Source organism: Ichthyophthirius multifiliis (genome assembly GCF_000220395.1).
Source record: "Ichthyophthirius multifiliis unplaced genomic scaffold scaff_1120509251369, whole genome shotgun sequence".
Classification (NCBI taxonomy): Eukaryota; Ciliophora; class Oligohymenophorea; order Hymenostomatida; genus Ichthyophthirius; species Ichthyophthirius multifiliis.
Window position 1 is genome coordinate 120,049 of NW_004085940.1, and position 17,364 is coordinate 137,412.

At 16.4% G+C, this 17,364-nt stretch overlaps 5 protein-coding genes across 5 annotated transcripts, besides 16 other annotated features; 2 read left to right on the forward strand and 3 right to left on the reverse strand. All coding sequences in view use genetic code 6, as the record gives it.

Annotated features, from left to right (window-relative positions):
* Window positions 1-1,260: 1,260 nt before the first annotated feature.
* On the reverse strand, window positions 1,261-3,813 carry IMG5_190680 (kinesin motor domain protein; the record flags this gene model as incomplete). The annotated part of the gene is made up of 5 exons (XM_004025115.1): window positions 3,418-3,813; window positions 3,183-3,360; window positions 2,617-3,119; window positions 2,151-2,249; window positions 1,261-1,321 (listed from the first exon to the last, which is right to left on the reverse strand). The coding sequence occupies exons 1-5, from the start codon at window positions 3,468-3,470 to the stop codon at window positions 1,261-1,263; spliced, it is 894 nt and encodes a 297-aa protein (XP_004025164.1). The 5' UTR covers window positions 3,471-3,813.
* Window positions 1,332-1,365: a microsatellite.
* Window positions 1,588-1,641: a microsatellite.
* Window positions 2,257-2,310: a microsatellite.
* Window positions 3,129-3,174: a microsatellite.
* Window positions 3,147-3,180: a microsatellite.
* Window positions 3,814-3,907: 94 nt separating the features above from the next.
* IMG5_190690 (hypothetical protein) lies at window positions 3,908-4,411 on the forward strand. The gene has a single exon (XM_004025116.1). It carries the CDS (start codon window positions 3,977-3,979, stop codon window positions 4,295-4,297), a length of 321 nt encoding a protein of 106 aa, XP_004025165.1. The 5' UTR covers window positions 3,908-3,976; the 3' UTR covers window positions 4,298-4,411.
* Window positions 4,215-4,253: a microsatellite.
* Window positions 4,412-5,015: 604 nt separating the features above from the next.
* Window positions 5,016-5,050: a microsatellite.
* A 15-nt stretch (window positions 5,051-5,065) lies between these two features.
* Window positions 5,066-7,539, forward strand: IMG5_190700 (hypothetical protein; the record flags this gene model as incomplete). Its single annotated transcript, XM_004025117.1, has 4 exons — window positions 5,066-5,950; window positions 6,116-6,204; window positions 6,248-6,411; window positions 6,485-7,539. 4 exons carry the CDS (start codon window positions 5,066-5,068, stop codon window positions 7,537-7,539), a joined length of 2,193 nt encoding a protein of 730 aa, XP_004025166.1.
* Window positions 5,946-6,006: a microsatellite.
* A 4,103-nt stretch (window positions 7,540-11,642) lies between the features above and the next one.
* Window positions 11,643-11,681: a microsatellite.
* An 814-nt stretch (window positions 11,682-12,495) lies between these two features.
* Window positions 12,496-12,521: a microsatellite.
* A 163-nt stretch (window positions 12,522-12,684) lies between these two features.
* Window positions 12,685-12,718: a microsatellite.
* Window positions 12,719-12,876: 158 nt separating this feature from the next.
* On the reverse strand, window positions 12,877-13,728 carry IMG5_190710 (hypothetical protein; the record flags this gene model as incomplete). Its single annotated transcript, XM_004025118.1, has 5 exons — window positions 12,877-13,069; window positions 13,130-13,238; window positions 13,280-13,383; window positions 13,458-13,515; window positions 13,571-13,728. 5 exons carry the CDS (start codon window positions 13,726-13,728, stop codon window positions 12,974-12,976), a joined length of 525 nt encoding a protein of 174 aa, XP_004025167.1. The 3' UTR covers window positions 12,877-12,973.
* Window positions 13,729-13,747: 19 nt separating this feature from the next.
* Window positions 13,748-13,785: a microsatellite.
* A 108-nt stretch (window positions 13,786-13,893) lies between these two features.
* On the reverse strand, window positions 13,894-15,527 carry IMG5_190720 (hypothetical protein; the record flags this gene model as incomplete). The annotated part of the gene is made up of 6 exons (XM_004025119.1): window positions 13,894-14,032; window positions 14,084-14,178; window positions 14,228-14,367; window positions 14,435-14,738; window positions 14,786-14,924; window positions 14,980-15,527. The coding sequence occupies 6 exons, from the start codon at window positions 15,525-15,527 to the stop codon at window positions 13,894-13,896; spliced, it is 1,365 nt and encodes a 454-aa protein (XP_004025168.1).
* Window positions 15,528-16,197: 670 nt separating this feature from the next.
* Window positions 16,198-16,254: a microsatellite.
* Window positions 16,251-16,317: a microsatellite.
* Window positions 16,305-16,360: a microsatellite.
* A 968-nt stretch (window positions 16,361-17,328) lies between these two features.
* Window positions 17,329-17,364: part of a microsatellite that runs on past the window's edge.

Consider the following 17,364-nt stretch of genomic DNA (forward strand, 5'->3'; position numbering starts at 1 on the left):
TTCAATAATAATTAAACAATAAATTAAATTTATATTTATTATCATTTTATTTTTCTGTATTTTTTTAGACATCTGTATTACTTTAAATTTTATTTATTTCTTTATTATTCGCATTCATATTTTATATTTTATCGAATTTTTTTTAATTTTAAAGCTAATTTTATTAATTATCTTATAAATTCTTATTATTTTAATTTATTTCTTTATTAATATTATTTTCATATAAATTTTCGTACCTATTAAAAGTTAATCCTCTTACCTTTTTTTTTTATTATTAAATATATTATAAATATTATAACCTTATCTTATTTATGAAATAATTTCAATCCATTAGTTTCATTTTTAATTACTATTTCTTGTTTTTTCTCATTTAAAATATTTTATACTTATAAGCTCGCATCGCTATTTTATTTTTAATTTTTATCTAATATTTATACATGATTATTTTATGTTTTCTATGTTTTTATTTCAAATTAATCATTTTGCTTTTTTAAAATATCTAATATTTCTTTACATATAGGTTTCTATTATATAATATTTTTATAAATAAAAATTATTTTTTTCATATTACATTTATTTCATCTATATATTTTTTTAGTTAAATGTATTCTTTTTTCAAAAACTTTTAGCTTTATTCATATTATATATTAAGTTATTTCTCTTTTTACTCATTTTCATCTTTAAATTTTAACATTTACTAATTTTTTATAAAAATATAAATTTTGCTATTATATTTATTTTATATTAACTGTTTCTAAAAGCTTTTCTTTATTATTTGCTAATTCTAATTCTTAAACTAAATTTAAAACTTTATCTTATAATCTTTTATTTTCACTTATATAGATGTTTTAGTTTATATATAAATATTCTCCTTTAATTTTATTATCTATTTTTACTTCTTCCTTTAATATATTAAAACGATAATTATTTTTCAAATATTGTATTTATAAATAAAATTAATTACATAATCTTATAGTAAATTCGTTAACTATTATTTTATTGTTTCTTAAGTTTTTAATTAATTTTATTAAATTTAAATAACTAACTAATCAATATTTTGAACATAAGGTTATTAAAATTTGATTTCCTGTAAAATAATTTGTTTAAAAGTATCAAGCAAATTATTTTAAGGATCTTAAAATAGATTATTTGCAATATGTTCGTAATTATTATTAGAAGCAATCGTTTATACAATTTTTCCTTTAGTTTAATGTTAATTTTAATCAAAAAGGACTTAACATTATTAAGTATTATTATTTTTCATTTATTCTTCCTCTGCTTTATCGATTCTTTGTCTTAGTATTTCATGTGTTTTTTTAGCCTTTTATAAATATTTTATTTAATTTTTTTATTTTTTTACTTTTTCTAATATTATACCAAAATAATTAGTTAATTAACTTTCTTACTTTAGTTTTTTCTTAGTTATTTTTTATTTTTAATAATTTATACTTTCAGTAAGTTATAAAGAATTAAGTACATATTCTAAGCTTTAATTTAATGTATTTAATCTTAATATTTCATATCGTAATAAAGCTATATTTACATTTTATTAACTTTCGCTTAAATTTAATTGAAATAGATCTTTTTTTAAATAAAGAAATAATTTATTTAATATTAAAAAATTAATATATTTACTTTAATTAAATTAAGCCTCTAAGTCTTTAATAACTTCTTAAAATCTTTATTACGAAATATAATTTTAATTTATAACTTTTCTTATTTCTTTTACATAAAATTTAACATTATTTTTTATATTTAATTATTCAACTTGATTTTCTAAAAAAGTTTTAGATTCAATTTAGTTAATGCTTTTATCTTATAAATACAATTCTAAAAACATTTTATTTTATATTTCTGTTTTTTCTTATAAATATAAAATATTCTATATTTTTTATTTTTTAAAAATCAATATATTTTGTATTTTTATACTTTTCCTTCTGATTATTTTAATGCTTTTTCAAGTAAACATATTTATCTTTTTATTTATTCATAATCTTAAATAGATATATTATTTTAATTTTAAATTTGAATTTTTAATTGCTATTCTTTATCTTCACAGTAATTAAGTAATTTATCTCTCATTTCTAAATTTTCTTTTTCAAGCTGTTTTTTTTTTTAGAAAATAAAAAAGATATTATTTTTAATATTACTTATCGAATATAAATTTATTATTTTTCAATTGTAGTCTCCATATCTTAAAATTAACTCTTGTAATTACAAATTTCATCAGCACATTATTCTAATTTTTACTTAAAAATATATATATATATATATATATATATATATATATATATATATATTTATATATATTTATTTATTTTATTTATTTATATATTAATTTTTACATTAAGTAATATATTCTTTTAAATAATAACATAATCATCTGAATTACTGATATTATTATTATTTTCATTACTATAAATATTATTAGAATTCCCATCAAAGTTTTTTACAATTTATTTTCCATTATTAATATTTAAACTCGAATCATAATTTGAAGGTATTTTTTAAATAGCATCCTCATTCGGTATATTGTTTTCCTAATTTTACTTAATTTTCTGAATTTCAATTTAAGCATCTAAAAGTTCTCTTTTAAGTTATTAAATAATTTTCTACAATGCATCAGGTGAATTCTTTATATTCATTTTAAAATGATTTTTTATAAATTTAGCTCTAGTAGCAAACTTTAAGGTGGACAAAGTTTCCTCTAAACTACTTGAATGGCTTGAACATGTTACAATAAGTGAAGTTTTGAAATTTCCTCCTAAACTCTCTTATAGTATTCTAGTTAATTTTGAATCTCTGTATGGAATATGATCACTATTTGATGTAAGTGAATGAATCACATTACCTAAACAACTTAAAGATAAGTTAATTTTTTTAGCTTCTTCTAATATGTCACCAACAGCACCTGTTTTTCCAACTTTTTCACTTCCAGCTAAGTCCACAAGGTTTAGTTTTCCTTTTTTTTCAGTGTCATTGGGATATCTTTGCTTTATTTCTAACATAAATATTGTATGGGAACGTGAACTGTATTAATTTATTCGAGTAGCTGAAACTTTTCTGGCTTATTCGCCTAATTCTAATATTGTTAAAAGTTCATTTTATGCTCCTACTGACTTTTATAATTAATTTATTTATTTATAATTTTTTTTTTTTTAATTTTTTTTTTTTGTTTTTACTAATTAAGTTAATCCTTCAACATAAATGCCTCGAGTTGTTGATTCTTTAATTTTTAAATCCTATTTTTAAACCGATAATAAATCATATAATGTTTCCTTATAAATTTCAAGCATAGAACATGTTAATATAAATTCGATATCAAATTAACACGTATTAATAGTTTTAAATATATGTTCACTATAAATGAAAAAATATATATAAATTATTTATATTTATTTTTTTATTATTATATACATAGATCTTGGAATTATTCCTTTTAAGGTTTTATTGTAAATATCTCCAAACATACTATATGTTTTCCTGATCCAGTTTATCCGTAAGCAAAGATAGTCCCATTATAACCATTCATTATATCATTAATTGTTTCTTTTCCTACATGTTCATATACTTTATGTTATGTAGTGTTATAATCAAATACAAAATCCATAGTAAATACAGTTTAATCAGGTAATAAAACAACTGTCTTATTATCTGGATGTAAACAACAATCCTAACCTAAAGAATTTTTACTTAATTCAATTTCCATTTTATTAAAAGGCCTAAAACGGGCAAACACTTTAGTATTTATACATCTTTCGTTATTTTATAAGGCCTATTATAAAATTGTATTTGAGGGACTTTTTGATAAATTATTTGATATTGGTTATTTTTCATTTTAGATCTATTTATTTTATTTGATATTATATTTTTTTTAATAAATTTACAATATTTTATTAAGTTTTATCCTATTTTATTTGTTTTGATTGATTGATTGTTTTTTCTTTTTAAATAGTATTTGGAATATTTAATTTTTATGATTGATTTTATGTGCTTCTGCTTTTAGAACGATCTATAACATATTTATTTTCTTTTTTATTTTTTACTTATATTTATTAACGCAGTTGCTCAATTTAAATATTTTAACAAGTTAAATTTTGACTATTTGGGTTACTACTTCTAGGAGAATATATTATATTTTAAGATTTAGGTTCCTAAAGATTCCATGTTTCTGAATTATTTATATAATTTTCAATTTAATTAGAAAATACAGAATTATTTTAATCTTTTTTTATTTTTATTTTTTATTATTTAAATAAAAATGAAATGTACTCTAGGTTATTATATTTTGCATTGAATTAGTTTCAATTTGGGGAAATTCTTAAATTTAATTATTATAATCTATACTTACTTTTTAACTATTGGGAACGTTCTTCGAAAATTATGTATTAGATTGTGTACTCTTTATTCTTATTTTTAATTTGTTTTTTTTTTAAATTAATTTTATTTAAATTTAATAAAAAAATTAAAAACCTGTTTTTATAGTCATTTTGTAACAAACTATTTTAATTATATTCAAGATAAAAGTCTTTTTTCATTTTGTATAATTTACTTTTAAAAAAAAATTCTTATTTTTTATAAATTTTTTTATTATTAAATAAAGTCAAATTTAAATGTAAAATTAAATTAATATTTAAAATAATAATTATATTAGAATTTTAAAAATTAATAAAAATATAAGTAATTGAAAAAAAAAATATATAAAAAACAAATAAACTTTAAATTTTTTTTAATAATTTTGTTATATAAAAAATTTTAGTTTATATATATTATATCTATTTAATTTGAAATTAATATATTTAATATTTATTTATTTATAAAATATAGATATTTTAACTTAATATATAAATTATAATATCCATAAAAATAAAAGCAAAAATATAGCATTTTTTTATTTAATATTACTTATACTAAAATTTATTTCATTATTTCAACATAATAATATATATATGAATATAAAATTATTAAATATAAATTTAATTTTATTTAATAATTAAATTATTTTATAATAAAGTATTATAATTACAATTACATTAGAATTATAATTACAAAATATAATAAATAAATGAATATTCTACCAAAGTAATATAGCGATTTTCAAACAAAAACATATTGGGACTAATTCTTTTAAAAACTAAAAGAATAAAAAGACGAAAGCAATCAATTTTTTGAATGGTATGGAAACTTCAAAGAATATGATTCTGTTTTAAATTAATTTTTAGACAAAAATTAAAAAATACTAAATATAGGATGCGGTAATTCCTTATTTTCAGAAGAAATGTATGATTCAGGTTTTAAAAATATCATAAATAATGATTTTTCAGAAAACATTATTAATGAAATGTCTCAAAGAAGCTTAAATATTAGACCATTTATGAAATATGAAGTAATGGATGTTTACAATATGACCTATTAGCCTGAATCTTTTGATATAATTATTGACAAAGGACTCCTCGATGCAATATATCCAGTCGAAAATGAGGAAAATAATCAAAAAATAACAAATTTATTTAATGATTTTTGCAAAATATTAACAAATAAAGAGTATTAATCTAGATATATATGTATAAGTTTACTCCAAAGTCATGTTTTAAATATTCTTTTGGAATTTTTTCAACCAAGAAATTATTAAATAACTATATATGAAATTCTAATTGAAAATTCTAAGATTTTTCCATTTATGGTTGATATATAAAAATCGAAAAATAAAAATAATAAAATTGAATTGCAATTGAGAAATAAAATAAAATAATAATTTTAGGTTAAAGACTTAAAATTTTAAATTAGAAAAATATAAACATAAAATAGATATATAGATTAAGTTAATGTGTTTCATCCTGGATAGAGATTTTAGATTGAAATTTGGGATAATAAAAATAATAAAAATTCTGAAATTCCGAAATATACACTTACTGTAGTTGATTCTTTGAATAAAAAAATTCTAGATAATGTAAAATATATTTTATATATATAATAAAAATATAATCTAAATATATATGTAAAATACTCAGAAAAATGAATAAAATAAAAAAGTCTAAAAAATCTATATTATCCAATTTTATTAATAATAATTAATATATTAATACATTTTTTTATATTTTTTTAAAAAATAAAGAAAACATGTGGATGTTTCATTACACCATAAGGAAAAGAATAAGATTTCTTGTTTAGTAGTGAAAAAGGAAATTTTTAACTTTTAGAATAGTATTTTTTTAATTTAAAATATATATAAAAATAAATAAAATAGAGTAGGATTTTCTAGATTAATAATTGCAATTTTAAATCCTGGATTTTCTTTTGGAAATTTATAGGCAGTTTAAGGCGAATTATCTCCAGCTGTAGATAATTTAACACCAAAAGGTTGCAAAAACAAGCCTGTACCATTTTTAACTGATGGAGATTAAATAGGAAGTATATAATTATAAAAAATCAATAATAATATCATAAATTTTATTTTAATTTATGAAAAAAAAAAAAATAATAGAAAGAAATGCTCTTTTAGAAAATAATGAATTTATTATAGATGAAATAATGAATGAAAATAATAAATGTATTCGTAGATTAATATTTAAAAATAATATATAATAAATATAATCTTAATTTTAAATTATATATTTCTCAAATAAAAATAAACCTCAATTAGTAGAAATAAATAAATAGTTTTAAAGTATTTTACCTCCAAAAAAAAATGTTTTAGTAGGAATAGATGATACTCATTTAGAATTTGAGAGTCATAAGTAAAAAAAAAACTATATGTATTAATATATTTATTTTTTTAATTTATTTAGAGCTATTTTTGCTGGGTTTTCATTATTTAATTTTGATTAACTTTTTTAAAAAGAATTTAATATTCTAGTCATTGGTTGTGGTTTATGTGCTTTAAGTAAATTCATTTATAATTATCTTCAACATGTAAAATTGATTAATATTGATATATCTAAAAATGTAATTGAAACAGCAAAAAACTTCTTTGAAGTTCCTGTTAAAGATCCTAGATTTAAATTAATTATAGACAATGGAGTTTAATATGTAAAAAGTTTACCTGTATAAGAAGATTTCTAATAATAGGAATAATAAAAATAAAACTAACCGAAAAGCTTTAAATAATTTAATACTATTATTATTGATGTATTTGGATTTGAAAACTAACCTTCTCCACCTGAAGGATTTTAAAGTGTTTAATTTTTGGAAAAAGCTAAAAAACTACTCCATAAAGAATAAGGGATTCTTATGATAAATTTTATTGGGATTTTTGAAAATTAGGCAGATTAATTTATTTAGTAAAATTTAGTAAATATTTTTGAAGGCGTTTATAGCTTTAAATCTGTATGTTAATTAAGTGAATATAATTATGTTATTTTTTGTGTTAATGGGACAAAGAATTTATAATAGAAAACTTTAGAAGAAAACTTTAAAAAGATTTTGGCAAGAATAGACAAAAATTCTGATTGTCTTAAAGATTGTTTAAGTATATGTTAGAATATTTAATAAAAACATTATAGTGATAACGTTTAGAAATAATAATAATTATAATAATGATAATAAGATACATTTTAAATATTTTTTTAAGTAAAAGATTAATAAAAATGATATTTTTTTTTATTTTTATTTTTTTTAAAAAAAAATATATTTAAATTGGTTTTTTTTTATTTTAAATATATATAATTTAAAACTAATTTTAAAATTTTAAATAAATAAAATATAGTATTTAGAACTTATATTTATTAATAATATAATTAATTTTTTTTATAAAAGAAAAAAATTTAAAAACTATTTTATTTATTTTATTGAAAATAATTTAATTTTAATTTATTTTATTAAAAATAAAATAAAAAAATATATAATAAAATAAAAAAATGAGTAATTTTATAAAATATAACCAACAATAAAATAGTAAAATATTATAAAATCAAATAGATTAATTTAGTGATTCAAATATTTAATTATAAATAAATAATCCTAATAATCAAAATTACAATTTTCATGATACTTATTAATTAAAATAATTAATTCACAACAATGATGAACCTAGGAACTCTTAAACGGATTTAAAAACTTAATAATATTAGTAACAACTAATTTAATAACAAAAGTAAATCCAAGAATAACAACAATTAATTTCTCAACTATAAATAGAATAAAAGTAATAATTAATGCAGGGTCAAAGTTCTCAATCAAACTTAAAAATAAATACAAAATAAAATCTTAGTCCTTAAAAAAATAAAGACTAAATAGAAAAAAGATTAGAAATGATCTAAAATAATTTAAATAGAGTTTGCAATTAACATGATGCTTTAACTCCTCTTTTATAATTATTAGAAGCCGTTCCTTAATTATAAAAGAATGAAAATGCAATGAAAATATTAAGTAAGAAATAAATTGATTTGGAAAGAAGGATTGAAGAGTTAGAGTAGAATGAGAAAAAAGAAGGAGGGTTTTAACATATATTAGGGAATATAGAAAAAATTTTAAATAAACACAAAATTAAATTTAAAGTTTAAAAAAAGATATTATTAATATAGAAAGCTAGAATTTAAATATTCACTCTTCAAATAATATTAATGAGGAAATTTTAAATGAAGCTATAGATAAAAAAATGAAGAAATAAATTTAAGATATTAATATGCTTTTAGCTGAATTTAAAAATTAAGTTAATTTAAAAATCTAGAAAAATATTTAAGAAGATTTTTCAGCTTCTTTTTAAGTTAAGAATTATATGCCTGAGGAAAATAATGAATTTTAGAAATAATTTGCTTCGTTTTCTTTAGATAACTAAAATAATAGAAATAAAATCAACTTGGATATTACAAATATTTATAGAGAAATTGGCTTTATTAAATGTGAACTTGAAGTTTAATTCGATAAAAATAGAAAATAATTTGTTTTTGAGTAATTAAAAATGCTTAAACCTGAAAAAGAATCTGAGAAAGAATTATTTATAATAGCCTTGGAATAGAATATTTATTTTTAAGAATTTGAAAATTTCGCTGATATTAATTATAAAAGAATCTGTAAAGAATTTAAAGGTTTGGATATTAAAATAAATTTATTAAATGAAGAAATTAATTAGTTTAGGAAAGGAGGAAATATATTTAATAAAAAAATTAAGAAGATTTCAATTATGAGTTAAGGTTTATTGATGATAGAATTTTTAGTTTAAAATAACAGTTTGTAGGTACAAAGAAAAAATACTTATGCGATGTTAAAAAATTAGAAGATCTTTTGGATTAATTATAAATAAAATACTCGAAGGTAGTTTAGGAAGGGAATAAAAATACTTTAGTTGGTTAAGTTTGTAAGATTTAGTAAAATATATAAAGATTGAATAATATTAATGATTTAACTTCTGGGTAGATATAGGATATTTAAAAATTTATTGATAAAATAGATAATAATTATATTAATGTAAAATTAATTTTTGAAAGTTAAATTTAAAAAAGTATTAAATAAATATGAAAAAATATATATATTTTTTTTTATATTATTATAAATAAAATATCTTTATTTTAATTTTTTTATAAAATATAATCTAAAATAATTTTTTTTGTTTAAATAAATAAAAAATAAATAACAATTTTTTTTTTTTTTTATATATATAAAAAATTTAAATTTTATTTCAAAAATAAAAAATATTCACTTTTATATTTATTCAATAAATTTATTAATTTATTAATTCAAATCTTATTTAATTAAACTTTATTCGAGAACCGAATATAGAATTTATTTAGAAATTGGATTTATATATATTAACAATTAAGAATTTGGTTTAAATCCTTTAATAAGTTAATGTTAATTAATAAAATCTAAAGAAAATACTTATTTTTATATAATTTTTTAATTTAATAATTCAAATAATTATTAGTCTAAAATTTTATTTGAGAAATTATTTTAATTCTAAACTTTTACAATAAAAGGATTTTCATTATTTTTTATTATATTATCAAAAATATTACTATTTATTTTTTATATTAAATCTTAATTATTTGTATTGTAATACATTTTTCCTTTTTCATCTAATATAGTCTTTATTTATTTGTCTAAAGTATCGAAATTTTCATAAAAGTTCTCTTTGTCTTCCAATATGTATTTTTCAATAGGATTAATAAGCCTTTTGTAATAATTTCCTGCAATAGAACTTCCTTAATCTTAATTAAAAAAATTAAAAATACTAAATTAGGGCATATTTTTATCTAAATGAGGGAATAAATCAATTAACAAATCAGTATCAACGATTAAAAAGACAAAATCATTTTAATATTTTTCATAAATTTTCTTAAAAAGTTCCAATCTATATTAATTTTAATGATCTCCCTTATTTAATTTTAAACAAAAAACATATTATAATCTTTAAACATTTAATTTTCTAAAAAAAGCTGATAATTCAGATATTTTCGCACTTTTTAAAATCGTAATATTAGGTGAAATATATAAATTAAATATACTCTATTAAATTTTTTTCTATATTTATTTTTTAGGAAGATTTTGATAGTTTTCCTTTATTATTTCTTCCATATTTTTAATCATTTTTTATTTTTATCTTTTAAAATTTTCATAATTTTCAAATTAATTTACAAAAAAAAGTAATTTAGAGTTTTTTTGTTAAAAATCACTTTCATTTTTTAAATTTAAAATTTCAGTTTTTTATATATATTTAATATTCTAAAATTCATCCTATGAAAAAAAAGAATTCTTAAACTTTTATTCAATGTCATTTTTCAATATATATATTTGATTTTCCTCAAAACATAATTATTTAGCTATTTAGTCATTTTCAAGTATAATAATTTTACTTTTTAAATGCAACATTTATTAGTTTATTGTATTATAGATTTTCTTTAAAAAATAATACTTTTCTTACTCATTTTTAGTGTAAAAAATAATCAAATTTTAATTGAATTTCATAAATTATTTCTAAAGAAGAATCGCGAGTTCTTTTTCTTAGTTTATATGTTCGCTTAAGTTATTTTTTTATGGAAAAAGGTGATATAGATGGATATATTTGTATATTTATTTTGATATTTTGAAAATTTTTTCCTCTTTATTTATTAAGTTTTTATGTTTTAATCTTATGAATTCATTAAATTTTTCTGTTTTTAAATATAATTGAATTTGTTATATTTGATCTTCTTCATCGAATAAAACTTGGCTTCTTTCTTTATTACAGAATTCAGATTATTATTCTTCGAGTGTTTGTTTTAATATTATATATGTTTATAGATCATAATTTTTAGTTTTTTTTAATGTATTTTATAATATGGAACTTATTTATAGGGCTTGTTAGAGTTTTTATTCTGTATTTTCTTTTATTACTATTAAAAGAAAGTTTTTTTTGTTTTTTTTATTTTAGAATCTAATATTAATTTTTGTTTAGGATTATATGGTTATTTTATAAATTTTCATTGTTGTTTTATGTTTAACAATATATTGTTTATATCCTTTTATATATATAGTGGTTTATGAATAAAGATGTTGTTCCATATATAAAAATTCTTTAGAATTAATTTCTAAAAATTTTAGTAAAGAAACTAAAAGATTTTAATTAAAATAACATTAATTTTTGATATATTGTAATAATTTTAATATTAAATAAAAAATTATTATCAGATATATATGTGTAAATTTTAATTTATATATAATCTTTTTATATATATATTAATATATAAATATTAATATATATATATATTATTCTTTTATATATATAATTTTATTATTGTTATTTTATGTAAAAATTTTTATTTATTTTATTAGCTTTTTTTTACTATTTTAATATTCAATTAAATAAATAAAATAAAAGAAAAGAAATGCTTTTTTAATAAAGAAACGTTAACAATATTCCTGGTTATGAAAAGTAAATAAAAAAAATAATCAATTAAATTTATTTATTTAATTGTGAATTTATTATTTTATTCAAATAAAATTAAGTCGTATGCAAAATTAAGATAATCTATAATAATAGTTAAATCCATATTAATCTCATATACCTGGTATTATTAAATTATATATTTATGGAAAATTAATTTCAGAATATTTTTTTATTTATTTTTTCATGAAATGCATTAAATATTAATTAATTTTATATTATAAAAAAAGGCTATGCTGGATATGTTCCTGGAATAAAAAGTGAAAATTTATTTGGAAAAACATATGGAAAAATAACACATATGTCAGTTACATAATAATTACATAAAGGATCTGATCTTCCATCCGAATAAAGATATTAATCTATGTTTTAAGGAGAATTTAAAGATACAAAAAATGCTTAAATCAAACCTGTTTAATAGTTTCCCAAAGTAAATATAAATAATAATAGTTTAATTTTTGTTTATTATATTTTTTTTAAAAGAGTTCTTATATAAAACCGCCATAATAGTAATATATTAATCTTTTAATATTTTTTTTTTTAATTTATCGAAATTTATAAAGATAAAAATAATTGAATGAATCAGATTATAAATAAACTAAAAGTAATTTTAAGTTTAATTTGAAAATATTAACTTTATTTATTATTTTATTTATTATTTATAGATTTACCAGAATAAAATTGTACTTTATCTTATGAATAAGCTTATTAATTAGCGTATTAAAAATGAAAAAAAAATATTTTGGACTTCCTTTTTATTATCTACATATAAAAATTATTAAATAAAGAAAATTTATATAAATAAGTCTTTTTTTTATTCAAGAAATTAATATTTTATATAATTAATTTTTTAAATAAAATAACTTTTTTATTTTATTTTATTTAAAAAAAAAAAAAATATTATATTTAAAATAAAGTAAATTTAAGAACATTGGATAGTATTTTTATTTTTTATTTCAAAAATATTTCTTATTTAAATATAAAACATCTAAATTAATGATAAAAACTTAATAAAACAATATTTTAACATATTTTTTTATTCTAAATAAAATTATTCCTTATATAAAATATATATTTTTTTTATTTAATCTAATTTTTTTCGTATTTAATAAATCAATGCTTGTATTCATTTGTTACTAAAATTTATAATTTTTTTGCTTATTCTTCTAAATTTTCTTAAGGGTCAATTTAGAATTCAACTAAAGCTCCCTTTTTATTGTATGTTTTTTTTTTAGTTTGAAAATCATAAAGGGTAAAAATAATATTTACTGTTTTTTAATAGTATTAAATTGCTTCTTAATGCCTTTATTAAGTAACCTAATCAGTCGGATCTTTAAGATATAATGCCAAATTCACTCCATCAATTAAAACATCAAGTCTATTTTATTTTAAACTATTTATATATATTAAAATACATACCTTTCGGCTTATTTTAAGTTCGTGGGATAATCAGTAACTAAAGATCCGAGGTCGTAACCATTTTCAGCTTAGATAAGGTTATTTGCTATTTCACCAGCTGAAGTCTTTTTTTTTTTTTCCAATTAAGAGAATTTTAATTTATATTATTTAATATATTAATATAATTATTTAATGTTACAAAATCCTCTTTATGTTCAAATTCAACGCCATTGACATGTTTAAATCCAAGAAATTACCTATTTATTATTTTTGCTATATTATTTTGTTTCTCCTATTTTTTAGAAATATTACTTGTTTATTAATTCATAAACTCTTTCGCTGTTACCAAATATTACTACCTTCGGATGTTAAGGTGTTTTTAATGTACGAATATAACTTGTATAATCTGGCAAATGGTAGCTCAATATTAATTTACCAAATAATTAATGCAAATATCTATAAGGATACATTTTTTTTTTTAATAATAAATATTTATATATATATTTTTATTTATTTTTATAATTTTTTTTTTCTCTATATTTTATTATTATTTAAAATTATTTATTTTTTAATTATTATATGCAAATTAATAAATAAATTTATTTAATATTTTTAATTTTTTTTTTGAATTAAAATCACCATAACTCTTTTACTATTCTTTTTTCACTTTCAAGCTCTTGTGTTAGTTTACTTGCTTGTTTTTTATCAACTTTTTAAAAAATTTAAACTATTTCATTTAATGACTACATAATATCTTAACCCATAAAAGTATTTCTATAAAAATAAATAAATAAATATATATTTTTTTTTTTATAAAAATATAACCCACAGATATAGATATTTCCATTTTTTAAAAATAATGTTTCATATACAAATTATTTATTTTACATAATCAAATCTTAAACATAAACTTTTTTTTCCTAAAAATAAATTTGTTTAATTAATGTGTGTTTTATAAAAAAATAAAACTGCATCATCTCTAGAAAAAGCTGCAAATAAATTATTTATAATTTAATCTTCTTTAAATTTAAGAATGTCTTCTTTAAAAATAAAATCTTAATTTTAATACCTACATCCAAAGAAAAGACTAAAATCTCCTAAAAAAATATCTTTTTTTTATTTAAAAAAAAAAATATTAATATTTACACAAATTAATTAAATTTATAAATTAAAAACTTTTATTTCTTAAAACTAATTTTTCTTAACAAAAAGCTATAAAAGGTGCTACTCCAGTCCCTGTTCCTATCATAATAATTGGCTTATTATTATTTTATAAAATAAATGATGAATTTTTGATGCTTATTCTTATTCTGTTTCCAGTCATTTTATTTTTATATTTATTAAAGCAGTTAATTAAATATTTACTACATAAACCATATTTAATTTAATTATTTGAAAGTTTTTCAATTACTAAACTATCTGCAATTTATATTATATCAGGATGATCTAAATTTGAAGATGCAATAGTAAATGCTCTAGGCTAGTTTATATATTTTTAAAAACTTTTTTGTAAATTTATATATTTACAGATATTCTTGGACATAATTAAATAAACTAATCTAAATTAGGTACAATTTAATATTCTTTCATTAAATCAAATAATGTTTTTCTTTTATTTAAAATTTCTATTTAAAACTGGCCTTTATCTTCAGCTAAAAATAATAATCTAAATCGATTTTTTATATAATTAAAAAAATAATAATACTTATTTTGTAACTTACTAATTTTTATATTATTCATTTTTTGTTAGTTTAGATAATTCAATTAATGTTTTTTTCATAAGTTGTCCTTAAAAATCACAAAATTTACCGAATATATTTCTTATAGAAATCGGAGTTGGAAATGGATATTCAATTTCTTTATTAAAATTTTTAAATTGTACATTTTAGTTTTAATCCAAATTTAAATATGTAGCTAGTTAACTGACTTAATGTGGATCATTTTGAGGATATATTTCTAAATTTTAAGCAGTTAAATAACTAGAATTATTATTTAATTTAATATCAACTAAAAGAGTTGAACCTTCATTAGTATTTTGACGTAATTCTTTTATTTATTTAATAATACAAGTTTAAGCATTTATATATTTTTGAGTTAGAAATTCATATTTAACTTAAGAACTATTAATATTTGAATATTAATCTAATTAAATTTCAGATTTATCTGTATATTCTAATATTAAATAACCTTCATCATTTTAAACTTATTTTTTTCCACGTAAATCATTTTTCTATTTTATTTCAATTGATTCCAAAGATCTTATTTCCATTAATTAAAATCATCTTCTAAACATACACTGTCATCTCCTTCTTCATATTTATATATTCTTTATAATTATTATTATAATTTATATAGTTTTTATTTTTTTATAAATAATTACGTTTAGCCTCCTAAACGTTAAAAATGAAAATTGAATTATTTTGCCATATAATTAAATTTCTCATATTATTTATTTCCTAAACCAAATATTGTATATTATATATTTTTTAAATAATTTTATTCTTTATTTTATCTTATCATGTCATAAAATAGTTTTGAGTTATCTGTTGGTTCTCCTTCTCCGTGGGTAGCTATAAGGAAAATGCATAAACGACTTTCTAAAAAAAAATCTTAAGAAAAATAATTTAAATCAATTATTTTAGGAATAAAATTATTTTCAATGGCTTCCTTTTATAAAATTTTGGAATATTTTATTGCTGTTCCAGATTAACTTGCATAAAATATATGAACTTTACCATATGATAATATTTTATTATTTGAAAATGTATATTTTTTTTAATTTTTCAAATTATTTTCAGTTTAATTTTTATCTTTTATGCATTTAATTATTTATATTGATAAAATTATTAATCCTAAAGTCAGTAAAATGTTTTCTAAATTCATTTTTTTAATAAATTAAATTAAATAAATAAAACTAAAATTATATTTTAAAAAAAAGGTATAAAATAATAATTAAAGATAAAAAATATATAATAATTAATATAAATAAAAAATATTTTTATATAGTATTAATCTAAATAATATATTTATATTTTTTTATTTATTAATTTAAATATATACTTTTTTTAATATATTTTTATTTAAATAATTTATTATATAAATTACATATTAGCATAATTATATTTTCTAATTTTTATTATATTAAAATTAATATTAATAAAGACTAAACAATAATTATTATATATTTTATTTAATAAATAAAATTATTAAAAACATATATTATAAATAAAAAAATTTATTGCAATTTTTAAAGCTTTTAATAATAAAATCAATTTATAATTTATATTTTTTTAATAAAATATCATTATATAATAAAAAAAATTATTAACATTTTATTATATTTTTCTTTATATTTATGCTATTATTTTTCATATATCAATTTAAAAAATAAAAAAACTATATATATATATATTTAATCATTTATATAAAAAAATTATTTTAAAAATAAAAAATAATGATATTTAAGTTTAAATATATAATTATTTTCATAAATATTTTCTATTCAACCTGATGTAAGTATTTTAACAGTATTAGTATTGGTTCGACTAGTTAAGCTTTTTTATGCATTTGAAAATAAAGGTTACTATTTAGATTTTATTTAAATAAAAGAATTATTATTTTGTACACTATTTAAATCAAAATCAATTGTTTAATTTTGAATTTATTAAACTCTTTCAATATTTTTGGGTAATCTTTAAGGAGAAGTTCTTGATTATTTAAGTATTTTCGAATAATTAAATTCATTATTTTCAATATTATTATTAATAGTTTCTAATTGTTTCTAATTAAAATATATTTAATTATCAATTTATTATTTTTTTCTATTTTTATCAATATTATTTTATAAACTATTTAAATCTTCTTCAATTTCATAATTTTCTTCTTATTCTTATTTTTCATATTGAGGTAATTTAACTCCATTTTTCTGGAATTTATTAATTTAGAATGTTAGTTTTTTGTAATCTAATTTTAAAACTTAATTTGTTTTTAATACTTCATCATATTATTTTAACATTTTTTATAAATTATTTAAATATCTTTATTCTGTTTATTCTATTTATTTTTTTAAATTTTCATTTTCTTGTATTATTTTTTCATTTTCTTGT